This window comes from Suncus etruscus, chromosome 3 (assembly GCF_024139225.1).
Source record: "Suncus etruscus isolate mSunEtr1 chromosome 3, mSunEtr1.pri.cur, whole genome shotgun sequence".
NCBI classification, from domain to species: domain Eukaryota; kingdom Metazoa; phylum Chordata; class Mammalia; order Eulipotyphla; family Soricidae; genus Suncus; species Suncus etruscus.
In genome coordinates, this window is record NC_064850.1 from 65,608,383 (window position 1) to 65,631,386 (window position 23,004).

The 23,004-nt window shown below is 54.6% G+C and overlaps 1 protein-coding gene across 2 annotated transcripts in view; it reads right to left on the reverse strand.

Moving 5' to 3' along the window:
• Positions 1-1,829: 1,829 nt before the first annotated feature.
• The window catches only part of SOX13 (SRY-box transcription factor 13), a 38,212-nt gene continuing 17,037 nt past the window's right edge, over positions 1,830-23,004 (reverse strand). Inside the window, exons 2-14 of one of the 2 annotated variants that reach the window (XM_049770631.1) lie at positions 10,603-10,816; positions 8,667-8,778; positions 8,501-8,587; positions 7,354-7,526; positions 6,960-7,028; positions 6,649-6,760; positions 5,453-5,538; positions 4,775-4,937; positions 4,574-4,683; positions 4,394-4,490; positions 4,084-4,227; positions 3,162-3,378; positions 1,830-3,067 (exon numbers count right to left, since the gene is read on the reverse strand). In XM_049770631.1, the coding sequence (XP_049626588.1) occupies positions 2,791-3,067; positions 3,162-3,378; positions 4,084-4,227; positions 4,394-4,490; positions 4,574-4,683; positions 4,775-4,937; positions 5,453-5,538; positions 6,649-6,760; positions 6,960-7,028; positions 7,354-7,526; positions 8,501-8,587; positions 8,667-8,778; positions 10,603-10,815 (1,860 nt within the window). In that variant the 5' untranslated portion in view covers position 10,816 and the 3' untranslated portion in view covers positions 1,830-2,790. Of the gene's footprint in view, positions 3,068-3,161; positions 3,379-4,083; positions 4,228-4,393; positions 4,491-4,573; positions 4,684-4,774; positions 4,938-5,452; positions 5,539-6,648; positions 6,764-6,959; positions 7,029-7,353; positions 7,527-8,500; positions 8,588-8,666; positions 8,779-10,602; positions 10,817-23,004 lie in introns of both variants that reach the window. The other variant, XM_049770630.1, reaches the window with a different exon arrangement.

Below are 23,004 nucleotides of genomic sequence, written 5' to 3' on the forward strand. Positions count from 1 at the left end.
TTTCCTGCCCTTTTTTGGGGTGATCTGGGATCACAGCTGGGATAATATGAGAGGGTTGCAGAGGGGACTTGGGGCTCAGGAACTCACTCTGGCTGCTGAGGTGAGCAGCACAGTACTCCCTGAGCCCCCTATCTCTATGAAGGTGCAGAGGGGCTGACTTTCCTCTGCAGACTGGGCTGATTTCTGGAAGCTGCCATCTCAGGAGGCAAGTAGGGTCACAGAAGGGGCAGGGGTACACGACTCAAGTCCCAGCTGTTGCAACCAGGGCTGGGAGCAGTGGACCCAGCAGCCCCTGCCCCCACAAAGGTGCTGGTGCTCTCAGAGATAGTCAGTTGGCAGCAGATGCCTACCAGGTGGACTCTCATGGTTTGCTTCTGCATGCAAAGTGCCAGATACCATGGCAACCGCTGGAGCTGAGCTGGCACTAGCAGCCAAGTCCTTTTCAAGGTCACAGTGATCTTGTGAGACCTGGGGCCACTCCTGGGTGGTAGTCTGGGACCTGGTGTACCAGACACAGCAGTGACACAGGCCGGGCAGGGGAAACTGAGGGTGTGCCTGCCCCTGCCTGGACATGGAGGCAGTACTGCCCTCCCAGGTCAGGTGTGGTCCAGCAGAAATGAGGACCCACATTCTCACAACCCCCACATGCCACCAGAGGAAGCCACTTTCTTGGGGTAGTGGGGACTCAAGTGGTCCCCTTGCCTGCCTCACACTGCACCTCCCACCCTCACCACCACTATCAGGAATAATAGCAATGTAAGTGGGGGGAGACTATGGCTGATACTCCGAGTTTTTCCGTGGATCAACCTGACCTCCCTGCTCTAGTTTAGAAATCCTTCCAGCACTGAGAGCATGTGTTAGAATAAACTCACCGCCACTTCTGAACTTTGCATTGAAAGGCTGTACATTGACTTGAGGCCAGGTTCTATTCCTGAGAAACACATTTGTATGTTCCCCATCAAGCAGCTTTGGGGAAAGTAACTTAATCTCATCATCCGGGCCCTTTGAACTGATTTATGCGCCTGTCAGTCTTCTTGGGGTGCCATCATGAGAATGGCCATTTCAATAAGGAGAAAGGCCTCTGACTCTTCATCTCCCTTGAGGAGACACAGTCTTGGTTTGCTTCACAGACTGTTTACCTCACAAGCTTGCTTTATCTTTATCACAGGTTGCCATTTGGCTTTGTTGCTTTCACTCTAGATTAATAGTATGTTTAGACACAAAAGCTTTTCTGGTTTGTTAGAACCCAGGGCCTCCTACATATTAAGCAAATGCTCTATTGGACCACATCCCTGGCCCCAATTTGGTCTGTTTTATCTACTCTTGTGTTTTCAGGGTTTCTGTGAGTCACACTACTCTTTCAGTTCAAGAGAACTGTTGTTCTCTTGCAATCCTTCTGAACAGTCAGTCAGAGAAACCAGTGACCAAGGCTTCACTAGCCCCTAGGGGTGAGCAGGGGCCTCAGAAACGAGCCTTTCTTGGGGACAAATGAGCTGTTTCTGATGAGGGCCCATAGCTTTCACTCACAGTTCAAACGGGCTGCTTCTCCCAGAAGCTACAGTGCATTAGTGAGATGGGACAGGGCCCTTTGTTTTCAGATGACTGTTGTCAGGTTCCCGAGTGTTCTCCTGGCCTTGTCAAAGGACATGAGAAAGGTCCAGGGCCTCATCAAGTGTGCCCACAGGGTGGCGCCTGTCACCCTACCTTCCTGCTCCTCCCAGGCCAGGCGGCCAGAGCTTTCCAGAGCCACCACCAGGGGGCAGGATGAAGGACTGGCAGCTCATTCCAGGCTTTCTCCCGGTGGCCAGCCTCCCAGCCCTTGCAAGGGATTCTGAAACGGTCTCTTTATTATGCCAACAGAAAACAAAACTCCCCCAGTGTAAACAGGAGAAATGTCTGGTTAAGTTACTCATCATTATCTTCTTATTAACAAAATAAAGCACTATCTATGTTTACAGTCATAAAAAAAGAAACAGCCTGGAGAAGTCGGGCTTTGGTGAGGGGGGAAGATAGGGGGTAGGCAGAGGAGACTCCACATCTGCCTGAGGGACTTGGGGTTCCCCCTCCCACCTGGACTTTTGGAGTCAGGTACCCCTGGGACATGACTTTCTCCCCACTCTTTCCCAAGAACGGGAGGACCCTACAGTCCTGAGCCCTGCTCTCCAGGCCTAGTCATTCACAAACCAGCCTTCACCCCGCACTCAGGTTGGGAGCTGGCCCAGGATCCAGCCGCAGGAGGCCAAGCTCTTTCCTAGGCTGCTGGGAGCTAAAAATGGCTCTGTGGGAAGCAGGGGTGGGGAGGCAGGGGGCTGGTTGCCACGCAGGGGCTGCCGGAGACCCAGAGCGCCAGTGCCATCCCAGGGCAAGGATGCACTAACGAGAGGACAGTGGCCTGTAAGGCCAAGGATAGGAACGCACAGGACACAAACCTGAGACACTCAGACTGACAGAGGTAGTAGCCATGTGGGGCAAAGAGAAGCACAGAGAGGCCCCCAAGGGCAGAAATGGGCACCCGACAGCCCGCCGCCTTGGAACAGGGGCTTAATAAATACCTCGTGTGAGGAGGAAGAGAGAAACACCAAACTCGCACACAGGACAGACAGTGAGGGTCCCCTGAGACCCCTGCAGCAAGGACACGGATCCCAGTGTAGGCCAGGACAGTGGGTGCAGGGCTGGTCCCACAGGGCTGAATGGAAGCAAAGCGCTTGGGGAGCCCAGGCCTGGCCCCTCAGCGCCCCCCTGGAGTCTGTACAAGGGCAGAGCTGTATGGCGCCTGCGCTCCAGGCCAGGTCAGTCTGTGAGCACCACCAGCTCTCCGTCACTCTTCTCCTCGCCCTCAGAATCCTCGTCCTCGCTGTACCGGTACATCTCGCCATCAGCCACTGAGTGCCTGTCCTCAGCGGCCTCGCCCTCCTCCCGCAGGCTGCAGGTGTTGACGATGACGGGCATGTTGGGGTCCAGGCTCCGGGGCACATAATGCTCCACCAGGGGCTGAGCCAGGGGCACACCTGCCACTCGTGGGTATAGGACCTCCGAGGCACTCATGGGCACCTGGCCGGCTTGTGAACTGTGGGGCAGGAAAGAGAAGTGGTTACAGAGGACCCCCTGGGGCACCTCCCAGCACCCCGCTTCTTGGCTGCCCACCCTGCAGGCCAGCTCACGGGGTGGCGTAGCTCTGGCGTGCATCCTGGCGCCGGGTTCTCATCAGGGCCTTGTACTCGCCCACCCGCAGTCGCTTGCCCTCCACAATGCAGGTGCGCTTGGGCCTCGGCTTGTACTTGTAGTCCGGGTACTTCTCCAGGTGCTGCCTGCTCAGTCGCGCCTGCTCCTCATAGTACGGCTGCTTCTCCTGGTTGCTCATGGACTTCCAGCGGGAGCCTGGCCCAGTCCCAGGCAGGTGGTCAGTGCTGGTCTCTGCTGCTGACCCCCACCCCCAACACCTACTAGGTCCCCAAGGGAAGTTTCTCCCCAGACAGATATGCAAGGTTCTGAGCTCCTCTGAGGCCAAATGACACAGGCAGGTAATGAGTCAACCAAGGTCAGTGGGAAGCCCATCACCTGCCAGCTCCCCATGCCCCACCTACTCTATTGGAGGGAACATACCCAGAGGTGCTTGGCTTGAACTCAGCACTTAGGAACTGCTCCTGGCGTGCTCAGAGGGCCATACAGGATAATGAGAATCAAACCCAGGCCAGTCACTTACAAGGCAAATGCCCCCTCCCCGTGACCCAAACTGCTGTGCATAAAGAATTAATTAGGGGTACCTCCCCACATTGACACAGATTTAGGAGGAGGTGCATGTGGCCCTTCTGACAAACCTGGGAGGAAACGCAAAGGCCTGATACACTTATTGGCCCAGTAGCTCCCCTGTGCCCTGCAGAACTAGCCTCAGGATCTGGGCAGACAGTGGGGCAGTTTAAGAAAACAGGGCAGCCGTGGGGCCAGTAGAAAGGATGGGGCTGTGCCCACACTGTCCTGTCTCCCCGAAGTTCTCGTGTTTCACAGCAGCACTGAGTTCAACTCCTCAAGTTCCACATGGACTCCCACATTCTGTGCCCCAGGTCTTCCCCTCACTGCTCTCACCGAGAATCTTGCTGATGCTGGAGTTGTGCATGTCGGGGAAGGCCTGCAGAATCTTCCTGCGCTCATCCTTGGCCCACACCATGAAGGCGTTCATGGGTCTCTTGATGTGACTGCTGTTCCGGGACTCAGGGAAGTGGCGGGAGCCTGAAGACAGGGAGGGTCAGCTGGGAGCCAGTGGGGCAGAACGCAACCCCCACCACCACCACTAGAGTAGTGAAGCCCACCCACAGGAAGGCAGGAAGATGCCTGGAACCTCCTAGTCCAGCTGGGACCCTGAGGGCTGAGCACAGTGGTAAAGGATGGGCCTCACCGTCCATGTCACAGCCCAGCATGGCCTCCTCCAGGGGGTGTCCACAGCTCTCCTCCAGTCGCTCCTTGGCTGGGGATGTGTCCAGACTGATGAGGTCCTGGAGGGGACAGTAACAGCTGAATTCGCCTCCCCCACCCCATGCTGTCCGTGCCTGCTGTGTGCCAGGGAGTGGGGCCATACCTTGCGGAAAGGGGTGCTCGGTGGGTTTTCCACAGCCCCACTGTGGCTGTGCAGCAGCTGCCGGGCGTCCTGGATAGCTTTGGTCACTGCATCCCCTTCGCCAAGAAAACCTGTGGGGGGCAGGCAGCTAAGCCAATACCCTTAGGGGAGGACTGCGTGTTCCCCAAGAAGGGGAGAACCAGGCCCTAGACAGGAGCTTACCCAAAGGCAGGCTGGGGGGGCTGGACTGCAGGTCCCTCGTGGGGGCCCCATGGCTGGGAGGGCGAGGCCCACAGCTGCTCATCTTCAAGCTGGGAGAGCTGGTAGTGCTGGGCAGTTCAGGGGCCTTGGGCTTGGCTGTGAGGTTCAGGGGTTGGGGGGGCTCCTGAGGGAGACCCGGGAGGTCAGAAGCTGAGACACCCCCAGGGAGACCCTCCAGTGTGACAGAGGGATACAGTGACAGAAGAGATGTGGTGGCAGAGGGGACATGGGAGGGATGTAATAACAGGTGATATGGTGGCAGAGGGAGATAGTGACAGGAGAGACAGTGACAGAGAACAATGACAGGGGACATGGCAGAAGGAATATGGTGACGGGATATGGTGAGGGGGAACATGGTAACAGGACATGACAGGATGAGGTGGTAGAAGGGATATGGTGACAGAGGACACAGTGATAGGAGGGACACCACAACAGAGGGAACACAGTGACAGAGGGGACACAGTGACATTGGACAGTGGTAGAGGGAGCATGGTGACTAAGGGACATGGTAACAGGAAATGACAGGGAATGTGGAGACAGAAGGGAAATAGTGACAGAAGGGATGCAATGATGGCGGGACACAGGGACAGAAGAGGCGGTGACAGACAAGGACAGAGGCGGGTCAGATGCGGTGATCACCTGCAGGGAGTGATGGGCACCCACAGCCCCGGGCCGCTTCACGACAGACGCAGGCGGGCTGTGCAACAGCTGCAGCGGGTACTCCACTGCAGAGAGATGGTGGTGAGGGGGGAGGCACTTCCAGGGCTGCCCCTGCCCTGCACCTGTGATTTCCCAGCCAGGTCACACCGTGTCCAAAGGTTCTTGTGTTCAAGGTGGACAGGTGAGTCCCCATGGGGCCCCTGGCCCTCACCACAGGTGTAGAAACAGACCCCCATCCTCTGGTCCTGCCTCAGCTGATCTTTCTTCTCCCTGACTGGCACGCACTATGGAGTAGTGGGATGTGTGAGGCCAGATGTGGGTGCTGTGACTGGCAGGGGTTCGGGCCATACAGTGTGGACTGTGCTGAGGAGTCAGGACTCCAGCAAAAGCCCTGAAGCTCCCCAAACTTGCAAACACATGGGGTGTCGCTCAAATTCACTGCAGGAAGGCCATGGGCCAGCCAGCCCCAGTCTCCTACTAACAGTCTCCCAGACGGCTCCTGCCATCCTTCCCTCCACAACTCTGTTCTGGGATCCCCTAGGATGCAGAGGTCCCAGTCCCAGGTCTGGCTCTCATCCTGTAGTGACTGGTGTGGCAGTTACAGGCTGATGTGTGAACAGTGCCCACAGCCTGCAGACTTCATGGCAACCTGCCTGGTTCATTTCAAGAGGTCAGTTCTGTCACCCCATCACTCAGTCACCTGAGAAGCTCTGACCACGTGCTGTGTGCAGACACTCCCACTGCCGATGGGACACACCTCCACGCAAACCTGCGAGCTCTCCACCTAGAAGCTGCATCTGAACAGCTGCCCACCATGTTTCCTTCCACCCTCACACCTGATTCAAACTCTGAACTCAGAATCCCTGGGATCTGCAGTTGTGGCTGCCAATGCCATCGAGTGCTGAGCCCTGGGAGAGGCAACAGCAGGAAGAAGGGGTGCATGGGGAGCACACATTAGTCCACTCCAGGCTTGGACGTGGGGTAGGGGAGACCAGAGCTGACCTGGCCACACCTGCTCACACCTGGAAGGCCCTTGTGGTTTCAAATGCCCGGTGACAGAAGGAAAGTCGCCTCTTCCTCCTCCCCCCTAGGGCATCCTTTTCCTCCTCCACCCTAGGGCATCCTCCTTTATGGTGAGGTTCTTCTCCAGCCAAAGGTGCCTGCCTGTCACTCACCTGGCTTACAGGGGATGGGCTGAATGGGCAAGGCCAGCTGGGATTCGGCGGGGACAGACAGAGGTTGGTGGCTGGGGGGGAAGGCCGGGATCATGACATAAGGCATGTTGACCTGCTGAGAGCAAAGAAACACTGTGTGAAGGGGTGAGTGTGGGGACACAGCAGCAGTCTCAGTGTACCCCCATTGCACCAATGGATCCTGACTGAGGAGGAAGATGTCCCATTCCGGGCTCCCCTCCACCTTCCCATGTTCCCTTCTCTCCTCTCCCCCCTCCTGAGCCCCTGCCCTGCCCAGCTCAGCGCCAGGGTACCTGGATCTGCTGCTGCAGGAGGTTGATCTTATGTTGCTGCTGAATGAGCTGTTGCTGCTGCTTCGCGATCTGGTGGGGAGAAGCCGGGTAAGTGAGACCAGTGGTTGGGGCAATAGGGCCAGCGCTGACAGTGCAGCATGTCTCCCTCAAGCTCGGGACAGCTCAGGACAGCTCAGGACGACCCAGGCACTGAGGGCAGCTGGGGTGTCTTCATAATCCTGCATGCTCTTCCCAGCCTTTCCTGCAGCTCCTGATGGACCACTCCACGGGACCTGCCCCAAACAGCCCCCAGCCAGGCCATCCATAGGACCTGCCCATCATTGGCCCCTGCCTAGCAAACCCACAAGACCTGACCCCGTGCTCCTGCCCACAGTGTTCCTCCCCTCAGGCCCACCTGCTCCTGCTGCTGCCGGGCCAGCTCCATCTGCTGTTGCTGCTTCTCAAACAACATGGCCGCCATGTTCTTCTGCTCTGAGTGGGCAGCTAGAAGCTGGTCCCGCAGGGTGGACAGCTGGTGAATCATGACCAGAAGCTGCAGCTCCTTCTCTGCCAGGCTCTCCTGAGTCCCTGTTCCACAGCAATATATTCATGGTCATGCTGTGACCCCTCAGTCCATCTATCTACTCATCTGATGGGCAAGCAAGCAACTGCCATGTTCCAGGCCTGTCTTGTGCTGAGTTGCCAGACTATGGAGACTGACCAGAGAGGGGTCTTTCCAGGTCTCCCAGAGGGGCCCTTCTTGAGGGCATCAGGCAGTCATTACCATGGCCATGTCAGCTGGGAGTGGGGGGTGGCATTTCAGTGGCATCTCTCTCTTCCTGGAGTTGCAAGAGTGACCTGTGTCCCAACACTTGCCTTTCCTTTTTCTTCCATTTCTTTGCTGAGCCACACCCTGCGGTGCTCAGGGTTTACTCTGGCTCTGCTCAAGGATCATATGGGATACCAGGGATTAAATTTGGGCCAGCTGGGTGTGAGGCAAGTGCCCTGCCCACTACCCCATCTCTCTGGTCTCACTTAGGCACAGGCCTAGTGCCTTCACAGGAAGCTCTGGCACATGATCTCTGACCAATAAATGCTTCCTGTCACCCTCCTGTGAGGAGCCAGGCCGCTCCAGAAGGCAGCCCCAACAGACAAAGACTCGAGCAGAACTTCGGTCTCGATACTATTCTGAGATGCTCTTGTATGAGCTGAGCTCACTGGGGAAATGCCCCATGAAGACCCCAAATGACTGACCCTGCAAGCCACTACTGTTCAGTTCAGTGGAGAACATGGAGGATTTGCCTAGAGTCAGATCAGGCCTAAGATGCAAGGGTTTCCAGGAGGGCCCACACCTGCACATATACACTGGACTCCCAGCAGCCTTTACTGCACTGGAACATCAGAGCTGATGCTCAGCCTAGGAGAGGCATGAAGCAGGGCTTGGAGCCATGGGGGAACCAGTGAAACAGGGAGGTCTCAGAGCTCTGGGAACCTGTGGGCTCCACATGGGCTGGGAAATGGAAAGGGAGTTCGGGGCCAAGGGCAGCGGCCCACAGGTTCACCTTTGATGTCTTTGGTCTCCATAGCACTCCTTCCCAGAAACCTCTCCTTCCAGTCACTGGACAGCAGCTTCTCAATGGCTGGTACCACTAATCAGAGAGAGGGTATGAGGGTGGCTCCCCGGCCTCCCTCCCGGCACCCGCTCAACACCTAACTGATCTAGCTGACCTTCTTTCAAATTCCGGTTGAAGTCCAACTTGTCCTGGCTTCCGGAAGCCACGTCAGACCTTCCTGGTCTCTTGGGTTCTGGAGACCCGTTGTTCTCTGGGGAGCTGCAATCCTGCCAGACACAGTCAATGTCACTGTCAGCCCCAGAGGAGGGGTAAGGGGCAGGCTGAGTGCCCAGAGATGTGAGACCAGAGGGGATCCCGGGTCCATTCAGCCCTGGCAAAGGCCTCCTCCCTCAGCTATGGCTTTGCTTGACAAAATGAAAAGAATAAGGGCTGGGAAGGGCCAAAAGGGCAGAGCACATGTTTTCCATGTGGGATGTCTCAGTTAATTTCTGGCACTGCATGGTCACCTTGCACAGAGCTGAAAGCAGGCCCTATGACCAACCAAGTGTGGCCCCAAAACAAAACAAATGGGGTGTGTGTGAAGTAATAGTACAATGGGTAGGGCATTTGCCTAATGCAGGTTCAATCCCCAGCATCCCATATGGTCCCCGGAACTCATCAGGAGTGATTCCTGGGCACAGAATCAGGAGTAACCCCTGAGCACTGCCGGTTGTTACCCCAAAACAAGAAAAATATTGAGGAGGAAAGGGTTAATAAAACAAAATAATGGGCCAGAGCGGTGGCACAAGCAGTAGGGCATCTGCCTTGCATACGCTAACCTAGGACAGCCCCCCCCCCCCCCCCCGGCACCCCATATGATTCCCTAAACCAGGAGCAATTTTTTTTTTTTTTGGTTTTTGGGCCACACCCGGCGTTGCTCAGGGGTTACTCCTGGCTGTCTGCTCAGAAATAGCTCCTGGCAGGCACGGGGGACCATATGGGACACCGGGATTCGAACCAACAACCTTAGGTCCTGGGTCGGCTACTTGCAAGGCAAATGCCGCGGTGCTATCTCTCCGGGCCCAGGAGCAATTTCTGAGCGCATAGTCAGGAGTATTCCCTGAGTGTCACCGGGTGTGGCCCAAACCCTCCCCCAAAATAAATAAAATAAAATAGGGGCTGGAGAGTTGGCGCTAGCTGTAAGGCCAGGGATGATTTCTGAGCGCACAGCCAGGAGTAGCCCCTGAACCTCACCAAGTGTGGCCCAACCCTCCCAAAAGGAAAATAAAAATAAAAATAAATAAAATAAAATAAAAGGTCTAAAGATAAGAGGCAACTTTAAGTATAGGCTGTGGATGCATAGGAGGAATCCTCTGAGTTATCCTAATACTCCTGTCAGGACTGTTGCTGTCACTAGGACTAGGAATGGTCATTACTTAATGTCAGGAGGCATAATGCAGGCACTCCACCAATGCTCTGAAGACACTATCACTGCCTCCTCTCAGGGAACCCCTCCATCCTTGGGCTAGAGAGAATAGGTCCAGCAGGGAGGGTGCTTGCCTTGCATACAGCAGACCTGAGTTAGATACCCAGTGTTCTACATAATTAACTGACCACCAGGAGTGATCCCTGAATGCAGATCAGGAGTAGGCCCTGGACATTGTTGGGTGTCACCCAAAACAAAACAAAAAGTTCCTCTCCAGCCTCTAGGATCCAGCTTGAGGTCCCAGCTCCTCCAAGAAGACCTTCTTCATTACTCCCCCTTCCAAACTCCTCCAGATGGGACTCAGCCTAGAGCTCCTCACTCTGGATCTGGTATTTGAAGCCATCTCTGCCTTCACAGAGTCCTTCCTGCTCACAGAGCTCAGCTCCTGTTCCAGGAGGGAGTTTTAGTCTGGATGGAGAAGACTGGCAACCTCTGGGAAAGTAGCTTTGGGCCAAGCCTGGCAGAGATTGAGGAGCCCGTGCCTCTGCACCTGTCCTGGGGGGTGGGGATAAAGAATGGGAGGAGGGTATTCCTGGGGGATGGTTTCCACCTGCCCAAGCACAGGGTTGGAGGTGAGGGCCAAAGGAGGACTTGCACCAAGGAGCCCCAGAAAAGGGTTGAGCACCTGGGCTGCAGCCTGAGGGTCAGAGCCCTCCAGGGCCACCTGGGCAGAGTCTCCTGGCTGGGCTTCTGATGTGGCAGCAGCAGCAGCTGTGGCTGGGCCTGGAGATGTCTCGGGACAGGCATCCTTTTTCCCCTCTGGCTTGACAGTACAGTTCACCATGGTGCCAGCACCGTCCAGGGCCAGCTGGGCAGAGCCAGGGCTCCTCATGGACATCCTGTAGGAGAAACAGAGTGAGTGGTGAGCTCCAGGCCGAGCCCAGAGGTAACGCCCCCTACATACCCACTTCCTACAAACGCACAGACAGTGGGATGTCCCTCATCCTCTTTTAAAGGAAAGGCTGGGGGCCAGAGAGACAGCGTGGCGAAGAGGGAACTAGCTTTGTATATCATCAACCTGGGTTCAATCTCCAGAACCCCATATGCTTCCTCGAGCCCATCAAGGAGTGATCCCTGAGCACAGAGCCAGAAGCCCGAGTACAGTTGGCTTATAACAACAACAATAGCAACAATTATGCTAGAGAATACTATAGGGGGAGGAGGCCCTTGTTTTGCAAATGGCTGAAACAGGTTTGATCCTAGCATTGAATGTTGTCTTCTGAACACCACCGGGAGTGATCCCTTAGCATAGAGCCAGGAGTTAAGTCCTGAGCACTGCCTGGTATAGCCCCAAACCAACAATTACACACACACACACACACACACACACACACACACACACACACAAGCCCTGAGCACTGCCTGGTATAGCCCCAAACCAACAATTACACACACACACACACACACACACACACACACACACACAAGCCCTGAGCACTGCCTGGTATAGCCCCAAACCAACAATTACACACACACACACACACACACACACACACACACAATCTAGAGCCCGAAGAGTAGCTCAGTGGCTGAAGAAACCCCAAATTTGACCCCCAGGACTGCCCAGACCCACATGCTGATACGGTCTCAGTTGCTCTGTGGCCCTGGACTTCTTGGGCTACAAGAAGGGATTTGGTCACTGAAGCACCAAGCAGAGTGGTAGCCTCTGGTGAGCATGTGTGCAAACATTGCAGCTGGAGAGTGTGACCAAGACCACTCATGTTCGAAGAAACAAATACAACTGGACACGTTGTGTCCGGTGAGGGGGAGCCACCCTGCTAAAGCCACCTGCAACCCAGCCACAAACACAAGGGATGGGAGAGGATGGAACCACCAGCCATGGACACTCACTGGAACTGGGATCTGATGCACCCACCACAGCAGAGCAGGGAGGCTCACTGGCTGCTCGTGGGCCCAAAAACCTAGGGCTACCCTTACACTGTGTGCATCCACATTCCACATTCCTGTCTCTACGTGCACTTGTCACCAGCAGCATTTAGCATCAAGGCAGACCACGTGGTTGGGACTCTCAGCAGATGCGTTTCTAGTGGAATCCAGTTTGGCCTCAACACTCCCCACAAGTGCCCATCCCCTTCCAAAAGGAAAACCAAGTACCAACTAATCCCGTTATTCCATTTGTCTGAGATGAGGGACAGATGAGTGATGTTTTCTCTATTAATTATACAAGGGCCAGAAGCAGGAAAACAAATGACAAGCAGAGAGTGGTTTCCAAAAAATGTCTGGCGGGACTGAGCCTAGCCCTGCAGGGCACAGCCAACCCTAAGGGCAGCTGAGCCTGAGCCTTGCACTCTCTTCACTGCCCCCTACTGGCCACATGTCCACCAGTGAGTCTGGAAGAGTGAGGAGCAGCAGGAAGCTGGGATCTTGGGCAAGTCAAGGATGAGGGGACCGGCGGCAGCTCTGCCCTCATGGGTCCTGCCTTTTCTCCCCAGGCCAACTCCTTCTGGCCCTCAGCTCAGTTTCCTCACCTGTGCCATGGGCCTATGTAGAATTCCGGGAGTGCCCATGTGTGGTCAGGGCCGCTGCTCACCTGCCTGGTCTGCAGAGAACAGGAACCCGGGATGGGCCCAGGGAGCTTTTCAGCAACTCTTAGTGATACACCATTAAGTAGACTTGAAAACAGTAACACTAGGGTCTTATAGATAATACTGGGGGGAGGGAGCTCCCCCCCACTAAAGGCCTTCCTAGGTTCTAACCCTGGTATCCCAAATGGTCCCAGAGCCCTAAGCACCCCTGGGTGTGGCCCCAGAATAAAAACATAAACAAATTGGAAAGAATCCTACTTTGCATAAAGTTCGGGGGTTGTGCTACTAAAAAGCAAATAAAAACAAAAGCAAATTTTTAAAAAATCACAACAGAGAGAGGCCCTGGAGTCTAAGGGCAGGTGCAGCTGTGGGTATGACAAGACTGACAGGACCCTGAAGCTCCCACCAGAGACCAGGATGGCCGGGCTGGGATGCCCTGGAGCCCAGCCTGGACACATCGGAATGGCCATGGGGAGAAAAGCTCGTGTTGGCAGGCCAAAGGGACTGAGCTGCTTGGGTGCGGGGTGACCTCCCGGGGCCCAGGGCCAGGGGCCGGGAGAGCATCCAGGAAGCCGGGCGCAGCCCATCCGGGCAGGGGGATCGGCGCCGAGCCAGGACGAGCAGGCCGGGGGAGGGGCGCCGGGCTCGGGTATTATCCTGGAGCTGAGGGCAGCAATTACATAACAAACAAACCCCGGGCTCAAGCTGTGAATTAATCAAACCGCTGAAAATAAAACCTTCCTCTCAGGAACTTCAGACAAAAGAAATGAAAACAACCAGGCTGGCTGGAAAAGAAAAGGCAGCAACGCTGAGAGGGGACAAAAGGAGGCAGACAATAGGGTGCTGGACAAAGGCAATAAAGCCAAAGGAAGTGTGACGGGACAATGCGGCCTGTGTGCTCCGTCCTCCCGCCCCAGCTCAGCGGCCCACAGCCACTGCTCCCGGCTGCTCCGGAGTGGGAGGAAGCCAATGGCACCACCGACTGGGTCCTGAGCCCGGACTGTCCCCTCCATCCAGCAGTTCTCCATGTCCCACCTCCCAGCTGGGTGCACTGCCCCCCAAGACCTCAGAGCTGGGCGGTCCCATGAACAGCTGACCATGCCTTAGCAAAAGGGAAGGGGAGACAGAGGGAGAGGGGGTGGAGAAAGGAGAGAGAAAAGAGAGGAGAGAGAGGAGGAGAGGAGAGACAGACAGACTGTCCAAAGACTGTGACAGCCCAACACTACAAGCAAGTCGCCAAGTGTGCAGTGCTTGGCATTTGTGATGCTTCCCGCAGACAAAGCCACCAGCTGGGCTCGCTGGCCTCTAGGTGGCATGTTCCTGGGGTGCTGAGTTAAATAAAAGGCACCACGAAGAAAAGTCATTCCACTTTTTCTATTTGCGCTTCTTAACGGAGCCCCTGGAGAATGCAAGTGTGCAGATGGCTCCGCCCTCCCGCCAAACATCCTCGTGCCCGCTTTCAGTTCCCATGCCCTTGGCCACCCACGTTTCACCTCCTAGAGTACCTCCAGTGTGGCACTGTGGCTTATCTTTACTTGGGGGGGGGGGGGGCTTGCTTCCTGAAGCTCCTGGAGCCCAACCTGGACTTTGGCACAGTGCCTAGTAACAGACAATGACAGCACGGCCCAGCCAAGCTGGACAGGAGTGTAAGTCTAAGCGCCTGGATGCAGTGCCCACCAGGTGCCCCAAGCCACTGGCTGGCTCCCTGCGGGCCTGGCACCGGCTCTCCGGAGGCTGGAACCACCTGTTGACGGGGAAGCAGCCTGGCAGGCCTCCCTCCCCACCTGTGCAGACAGGCTCCACAGGCATAGCCGAGCTCAGAAGAGCGCGCCCTTCTCTGTCACAAGCACAGCCTCGCCGAAGGACCTCAGAACCAGGCTTGGAACTGGCCCCTCCAGGTCTTTGCTCCCCGGGAGCCAAACAAGAGCTCGGCACAGTGGTGAGGGGGAAGATGAGGGTGATCCTATATCACTGTCTGGCCAGGGCTCTGAGTCACCTGTGCGGCCTCTTCTTAAACGAGGAATAGGAGGGAGCACAGATGTGAACGGGGTCTGGGGCGCAATAATCTGACCTGCTCTGGCTGACCTCTGTGACATCAGGCAAGTGAATTTACTGGAGCCTCTATCTCCTGGCTGGGAGAATGGGCACAACATCCAGGGCCTCAGGTGTCTATGAATAGGAGCTAAGGTTGAGCATCTTCCCTATTGCCACAGCCCAGGATATGTCTGGAGCTGCGTGGTGCAGGGAAAAGCTCTATATTCACACAGACTTGGGTAAGCATGAAGGCCAAATCTGCCCCACAGGCTGCTGTGCAGTCCTGAGGAAGGAACTTAGGGTCTCTGAATGTCAGTAAAATGAGAATAAGGAAACCCAGAGAAAAGAGCTGAGCTTCCCGAGAACACTGCGGGTCTGCAGACAGGCCTTCAGGGCACTCACTGTGACTGGGTTTGAGGTTTTTGCATGGTGGGCTCCTTACAGGCTCAGGAGACCCAACACCCTCGGCCTCTCTTGGGCATGCAGGAAAGCCCCGCCTCTGCACAGCACTGCAGAGTTCAGCACAGAGCTGGAACTCAGACACTCCGTGTGGGCACAGGGCCAGGAGGGGTGCTGGGGAGAAGCAGTGAAGTTAGGCAAGCCTGGTTAACTTGGAAAAGTCCTGCTGCTGACCACTTGCGGCTCTGCCCCACACTCCTGAGTGTTATGAGTGCTCCAGGGACAGAGAAGACCACTGCCTTATAGGGTACAGGGGAGCTTTTCCCAGATGCACTGCCTCCCTAACATGCCCCCCATATAGGCTCTCCAGAGCTTTGGACCCTGGAAGCTTCCTGCCCTGCATGCATAGGAGATGAGATGGAGGTGAGTGACTGGGGGCCCAGTGCTCAAAAGCCACAAATCCCAGGAGCCTGAATTCAACCTTCACTCTTGCTTGATCAGGAGCCCTCACTCCTACTCCCCGGACTCACTGGGGCAATTTTGCACCTGGGACCAGAGCCACTGGGACTGCCCACCTGCTTGGAATCCCTCTGCACCCCTCCTGGCCTGCTCACCAGAGCCTGGATGAGGGTAAGGCTATGCCTATGCCTGGCTTTGGCTCTCAAGTAGAGGGGGTCAGGCCATCACCCTCCTCCCAAAGCCCACCCTCTCCCCCACGCCCAGCCCTCACCCACTCACGATACAGCTAGACAAACTGCCTGTCCCATCAGACCTGTGCCCACAGCGACCAGTTGGGCTGGGATCAAGGGATCAAAGCAGTTTCCACCCTCAACCCTGCCCCCCAGAAAGCACCCACTGGAGTATCTAGATGCAGATAAAGATAGATAGTGTCCGGTCTCCAGGGCAACGGTGACTCAGACCCAGGGACACAGGAAGACAGCCTGGGCAGATGGACAGACCCTTGGGGGGGGCCATGCCCTGCCTCCCTGCCAGGCACCCCCCAGCCTACCCATGGCTCCCACACCCTGTGTGAACAGTGCCAGGGGAGATCTGAGTGGCAGGGGTGGGGCGGAGCGCGCGCCCCAGGGAATGTCACTTCCTCCCAGAGCCCCGGGAAAGTGGCAAGCCTCGGGCAGCCTTAAACAATGGCCCAAGGCGTGGGTGCCCAGAATGGTGCCCCTGTGCCACATCCTGCCATTCTTCTCCCAGGCCGCACCCTGCCACCCTTCCTGGCTACACCTGATCCTATCGCTGCTGTTTACTCAGAGCTGGGCTGGCTGCACAGTGGTCTGGGGACACAGCTTTCCTGAAAGGCCCCTCACCTTCTCCAGTCACCATGCTTGGGAAGTAATGATGGGGGTCACATCCAGGGCAGGGCCCAGTCTGGTCTGGCCAGACCAGGAAGGGCCAAAGCGACACAGCCCAGTCCCCGAGTGCCTCCTCCAGGTTGTATGAGGCAGCCAAGGCCCCTGTATGCAACTGCAGTACCACCCTAACATCCTGCAGAAAGGTTATTGGGACCAGGCCTGACTGCTCTGTCTGTAGCTCTCTGTGGGGAGAGCCAAAAAGTGCCCCCAAAGCCATCAGCAGCTCCAGGAGGATAGGGCTCACTGCTCAGCCCTTTATCCTGTGCCAGGGCCAGGGAAACCAGGCATCATGATGCCCAAATTCACTTCTCTCATAGGCTGCTGAGGCCCTGGCTCTCTCCCAGCAGCCCAGATAATAGGAGCAGGTCAAGGAGAGGGACAGAAGGGAAGAAAAAGAGAGTGGGGCGGGAGGGAGAGGGTTGGAGAGAGTTCCTCCCCTTCTCTGCCACAGACAGGTTTCCAGTTGTTTCCAACTTGAGTTGGAAAGAACCAGTAGAGAGAAATTGAGGCAGATGTGAGAAGGGGGTGGAGACACCCCCCCTGCCTCTTCCAAGCTTGTTTTGTCCTGTGTGAAGTGAAGGTACCAGTGTGTACCCCGGGAACTGGTGAGGGGCACAAAGGCCAGAGGAAGAACAGGGCAGCAAGAACCATCTGTGTCCCCACCTCCAGGCCAGGTAGGTCACTTGCTCACCCAAGCAGGTGTGTTCAGAGGTGAAGGGTGGGTGTGCCCGGCAGGGTTGAACAGTAGGATAGAGGTAGGGTGCTTGCCTTGCACGTAGTCAACCCAGATTAGATCCCTAGCACACCCAGCCCACCAGTAGTGATCCTTGAGTGCAGAGCCAGGTATAAGTTCTAAGCACTGCTAAGTATGGCCCTAAAACAAAAACAAACAAACAAAAATGGCCCTTTGTGATCTCCAGATCTGGAGATCTGGCCAGAAGCCAGGTTAACCAGACCCACAGAGCTAAATGTCCACCGGACATTTCCTTTTCTCCTTTTGCGTTGGGGAATCCACACCCAGAGATGCTTAGGGTTTACTCCTCACTCTGTGTTCAGGAATTACTCCTGGTGGAGCTCAAGAGACCATATGGTATGGCCGGAAATAGAACTCAGGTCGACCTTTGCAAGGCAGGCACCTTACCTGCTGTACTTTCCATCTCGCTTACCCCACAAGGAATACCCTTCTCTCCCTGTCTACAACAGAACAAATAGAGTAGGATTAAGAAAGTTGAGGTGTGTGCAAATCCAGTTGGTCCCTGGGCACTTCTAGGAGTGATCTATGAGCACAGAGGCAGAGCAAGGAGTAATCCCTGAGTACTACTGTGTATGGTCACCACAAAACTAAGTTAAAAATACATATACACATGAATGACTCCCTTGTAGAACTATAGAGGCTTGAGTATGATGTTTGAAATAGAAAAATGTACAATCACTGATCAGCCCATCAGTCTCAAGAGATGCCTCTCCTGCTCCTGTGTGCAAAGACGCAAGACACCCACCCAAAGGGTGTTTGGGCCAACCTTGTCTCCTCCTGGTCCCGCACAATCTCGCTGCCGGGTGAGTGTGGGGGTCCGCGGCCAACCTAGACTTGCCCCTCTAGTCCGTACCCACGAAGAGTCAGGTCTCACGTCCCACAATGCCAACAGGAACCAGCTTTACCAAGGACACCCCAGTGGCTGGCGCTTGCTGCTGCTTATCTGGAGCCGTGTGCGATGACACAGAGCCCTGACAGCTCACGAGCTCCTTCATTTCCTCCAGTGCTGAGAGTGCTATTAACCCCTGCAGACACTACCACCCCCTGACAACCGCAGAAAGGAGACCTCGAGGGAGTAGGACAGGTGTAAAGGACCTAGAGCAGCCAAGGCTGACCCTTCTCCCCCTAGGGTGGGGCCCAGCTAGCTGGGGCATACTCACATCTAAGCTGCCATGGTGTGTGGTGGGGGCCAAGCAGTCTAAAGACGACACTATTTCCACCCCCATGGTCTCTTTCTCGCCATATACTCGAGCCAACTTACCTCTTCAGGCCGATGTTCTCCTTCACCGCTGCATGGAATGAGAGGAGCCGAGGAGCGAATGAGACAAAAGAGGCAGAAGCGAGGGCCTGGCGCACAGCCATGCTGACAACTGTGGTGGGTTTTTTAGTGCCAGACCCCAGAGATGGCGGGTGAGGCCAGGGAGTCACCAGTTCTGCCCAGCTCGGACCAAGGGCCCAGTGAGTGCTGGGGTCTTCACTTCCTGACACCTAGGTCTGCCTCTAAAAGAGCCTACCAATACCTACTCCCTCCAGCAAGGGAGAATTGAAGCTATTGTGTTAGATACTCAGTACAACACCGCCTGGCAGATGGAAGTTTAGTATTGTTGGAGAGGTAGAATGAATAACTGAATGAACAAACGATCGAATGAATGAATGAATAAATGGCCTTCCAGAGATCTGGCTGCCAGAGTGATGAGCCCCACCCCTTGGATGTTTCTTTTCTTTTTTTTTTTTTTGTTTTTTTTTGGGGGGCCACACCCAGCGGTGCTCAGGGGTTACTCCTGGCTGTCTGCTCAGAAATAGCTCCTGGCAGGCACGGGGGACCATATGAGACACCGGGATTCGAACCAACCACCTTTGGTCCTGGATCGGCTGCTTGCAAGGCAAACGCAGCTGTGCTATCTCTCCGGACCCCCCCCTTGGATGTTTCTAAGTCTCCTCTCAAAGGCATTTTGAAGGCCAGAGAGATAGTACACCAGGTAGGGTATTTGCCTTGAATGCAACAGACACAGGTTCAATACCCAGCACCCCATATTATCCCCTGATCTCCTGATGCAGAGCCAGAAATAAGTCCTGAACGCTGCCGGGTGGGACCCAAAACCAACCAAACAAACAAACAAACGAACAAAAGGCATTTCAAATATCATCTCCACACATGCAGGGACAACAGGCCGCTTCTCATAATGGGAAGTCCACACTCTTTCTGGAGGGACCCCCCTCCTGGCCTCAGGAAAGACCTCTGCTTCCTCCCCCAGATCCTCTTCCTCTTCCTGCCTCAGCCACATGCTGCAGAACCAGGAAAATGGGTCAGCTTCAGGTGGGGGACCATACCCCAGAGAGCTGACAGCACGACCAAAGTGATCAGCAGACACGGCAGCAGCTCTCCCCTGGGTATGTGACAGAATGCCCATGTGAAGCTCTGGGTCTCCTTAAGGGCCTGCAGTGCCTTGCTACAGCTGGAGCAGCCACTGTGTAGTGGGATAACCCTTGGCTCCCCTTTATACCCTTTCAAGTCTAGCCCTCCCACCCTTTCATCTCCTGCAGGTGACCCTGAAGCTAGTGACCACCAGCACCCCCTAGACCAACTTGTTCACTGGAACCCCAATGAGTGTTCCTTCCTGCTCCCAGTGTCTCACCCTTGGCTGCAAAGTTTCCTCTTCATTATCTGCCCATCAGCAGCCACCAGCACAAGACAGAGTCTCAGCTTTGTTTCACAGTCTCCTTTCCTAATGGCTCAGAGCAGGTGACCGGGTGGTCACTTGGGTTCTTTCCCCCAAAGTGACTGGAAGCCAGGATAGGAGAATAATATCACTATTTTCGATTCTGTCTAAAATGCTCTTCAAATGAATGATGCTTTGAGCGATCACCCCAGTCTTCCTGAGACCCTCACTTTAATGATCAATACCCTTCAAAAAACAAACAAACAGAAGGAGGTACCAGAGAGATAGCACAGCAGTAGGGCATTTGTCTTGCATGCAACTGATCCAGGATGGACAATGGTTCAAATCCCGCATCCCATATGGTCCCCCATGCCTGACAGAAACAATTTCTGTGCGCAGAGCCAGGAGCAACACCAGGTGTAACCCAAAAAAACAAAACATAAAACAGAAGCACGGTGGACAACCACTGTTTCACCATTGCCCAGTTTCACTACTCAACCACAGAGCTCTGCAGAGACGCCAAACCAACCAAGACTCCAGTAAGAACACACCAATTCAGACATTAACATGGATTCAAAGCCACTTCATGCTCAGAAACAAAACAAATAACAGAAGATCAACCAGCAACAAATCTCTTAGCCAACTTCCTGACAATGACTTAATGACCTCGTTGTGAGATATATTAATTTTTTACAAATTTTTTAATTATTCCATTACCACTTACCAAGTAAACAAGCAATCGGAATTATGTTCTTTCATGCCTGCCAAAGGGGTAGACTTAGGAATGGATGGGAAGCCAGGGACAATGGTAGTAAGCATGGTCTTGGAACAAATGTATAGTCTTTAAATAAAGTAATGTATTAAAAAAAAAAACAGAAGCAGGGTGTCTTACGCCTAGAAAAGTCAGCTCTGGGGGTGGGATGAAGTATGGCTCTGGGAGGGACCCAGACATCTGGAGTCCCCATGCTAATAATAATAAAATAATCATGGGCACATTGCAAATAAATACTGAGTGATGAGCACTAACCAATTAGACGGGTCTCCGGGGACAATCAGAGGAGCTGGCAGATGTCAGCCACAAATGGTTGTCACACTGGCCCGGATCAGCTGAAGCCCCTCCGTCTGGTAAGCTGACACTGCAGAGCTGTCACTCCATTCTACCAATACAAATTTATCCTGTGGGTGCAGTAGATGTCTGAGCTGGGGGAGGGGGTCCATTTTGCAGACGGTGAAGTTGAGGCTCGGAGCTCTTAGCCAGAGCTCGGGGACAAAGCCTGCCATTAAACAGGAATTCCCTTTCCCTCCACTGCCCTGTGTTTCAGGGACGAAAACTACATGGAAACTTTAAAAGGTCCAAGCACAGTAATGAAACACTGGCCTTGTTTGTGTCCCTTTCCTTCCACTGGTCACCCACAGAAAGTCGAAGCCGGGAGCCCACACCATGAGAAGCTCAAGGGGGCCCAGCATGGTTCTAGCTCCAGCTCACACTCTTGGCTTGCAAGAGATGACAAGGACAGACTGGAACTAGAAGAAAACCCAGTTCTGCTCCCTCCTGCAAAGCAGGCCAGAAGACTAGGCAAGAGCTGAGAACAACCACGAAACCCCATAAGGCTGAGATAAGATGCCTCAACCCAGCACACCACCCACGGCATCTTCTGAGGGCTCAATCCGCCTCTCTTGGTTTCTGGTCTCACCCTGCTCACACCACTTAAGAATTTTCCTCACCTCATTGTCACTGGGCCACAGTGGGTCATAACCACTCTTCACCTGAGTCATGGCAGGAAGAAAAAAGGTGCCCGGAAACCAAGAAAACAGCCCTATGAGGAAAAAAGTCGAGGATGAGGCAGCCATGAAGGATGCAAACTCCTGCTTCTCGCAGCATTTCTTGGAGTCTTAAAATGATGATGCCAGAATCCAAGTGATGGTACAGTGGGGCAGGAGTTTAAATTGCACATGGCAGACCTGGGTTTGATCCCCAGTACCCCAAATGGTGCCCCAAGTCCTACGAAGAATGATCCCTGACCACAGATAGGAGTAGCTCCTGAGCACTGTCATATGTAGTTCCTCCCCCCTCCAAAGAAAAAGATGAGTGCCAGGGTGCTAGCTCAAAGGGACCTCAAAAACTACCTCTTCACATCCATTATATTAGCAAATTAGCAACCATGAAATAGAAAAGTGTTTGCAAGGATGGAATGTGGGTGACTGCTAGTAGAAATATAAAATGGCAGACTGGAACCATAGTACAGTGAGGAAGGTATTTGTCCTACATGAGGGCTACTCAGATCTGATCCCCAGATCCCCAGAGCCTGCCAGAAGTGATCCCAGAGCACAGAGCCAGGAGAAGGTCTGAGCATGGCTGGGTGCCCACCCCCAAATAAATGAAATGTAAAGTGCAGCCACTACAATAATATCTGTCCAAAATCAAACACAGGGGGCCGGAGAGATAGCATGGAGGTAAGGCGTTTGCCTTTCATGCAGGAGGTCATCAGTTCAAATCCCGGAGTCCCATATGGTCCCCCATGCCTGCTAGGAGCAATTTCTGAGCCTGGAGTCAGGAATAACCCCTGAGCACTGCCGGGTGTGACCCAAAAACCACCAAAAAAAAAAATCAAACACAGAATAGCCCACAGATGCAGGCAATATATTTCCCAACCCCCTAAAAGCAGTCTTGGAGAAATACTTGCAAAGTACCCCAGAGCCATGCAGTGGGAGAACCTTGGGAGGGCACTTGTCTGGTCTGCCTGCCCAGCCTACCAGACACTGGCTGAGCAGGGACTGGAGGCACACACAGGAATCTGTCAGTCCGATGGGCTAAATCGGCCATGAGAGAGAAAATGGGACGCACCACAAGGTGTAGGGTGTCTTGGAAAGTCACTAAGTTAACCAGGCCAGTACAGAGAGGAGGACCTCAGGCTAGACAGGAGGTACATGGATGGTTTGCTTCGTAAACAAGAATGGAAGGATGGGGCTGAGAAACACAGCAAGTAGGACACTTGCCTTGCATATGGGTGAGCAGGATTCAATTCCCCGAATCCCATTGAGTCCCCCCAGCACCACCAGAAGAATTCCTGAGCACAGAGCCAGAGGTAACCCCTGAGCATCGCCAGGTGTGGCCAACCCCCCCCCAACCCCTTCCTCCCCAAATAAAAACACTGGAAAAAAAGGAAGGAGATTTGAGGTTACCTTGAGATTACTGGGAGCTGGGGAAGGAGTGTATTGGGTCACCCATCACCCATATTCTCCCAGGACAGAATTTTGCTGGAAAAA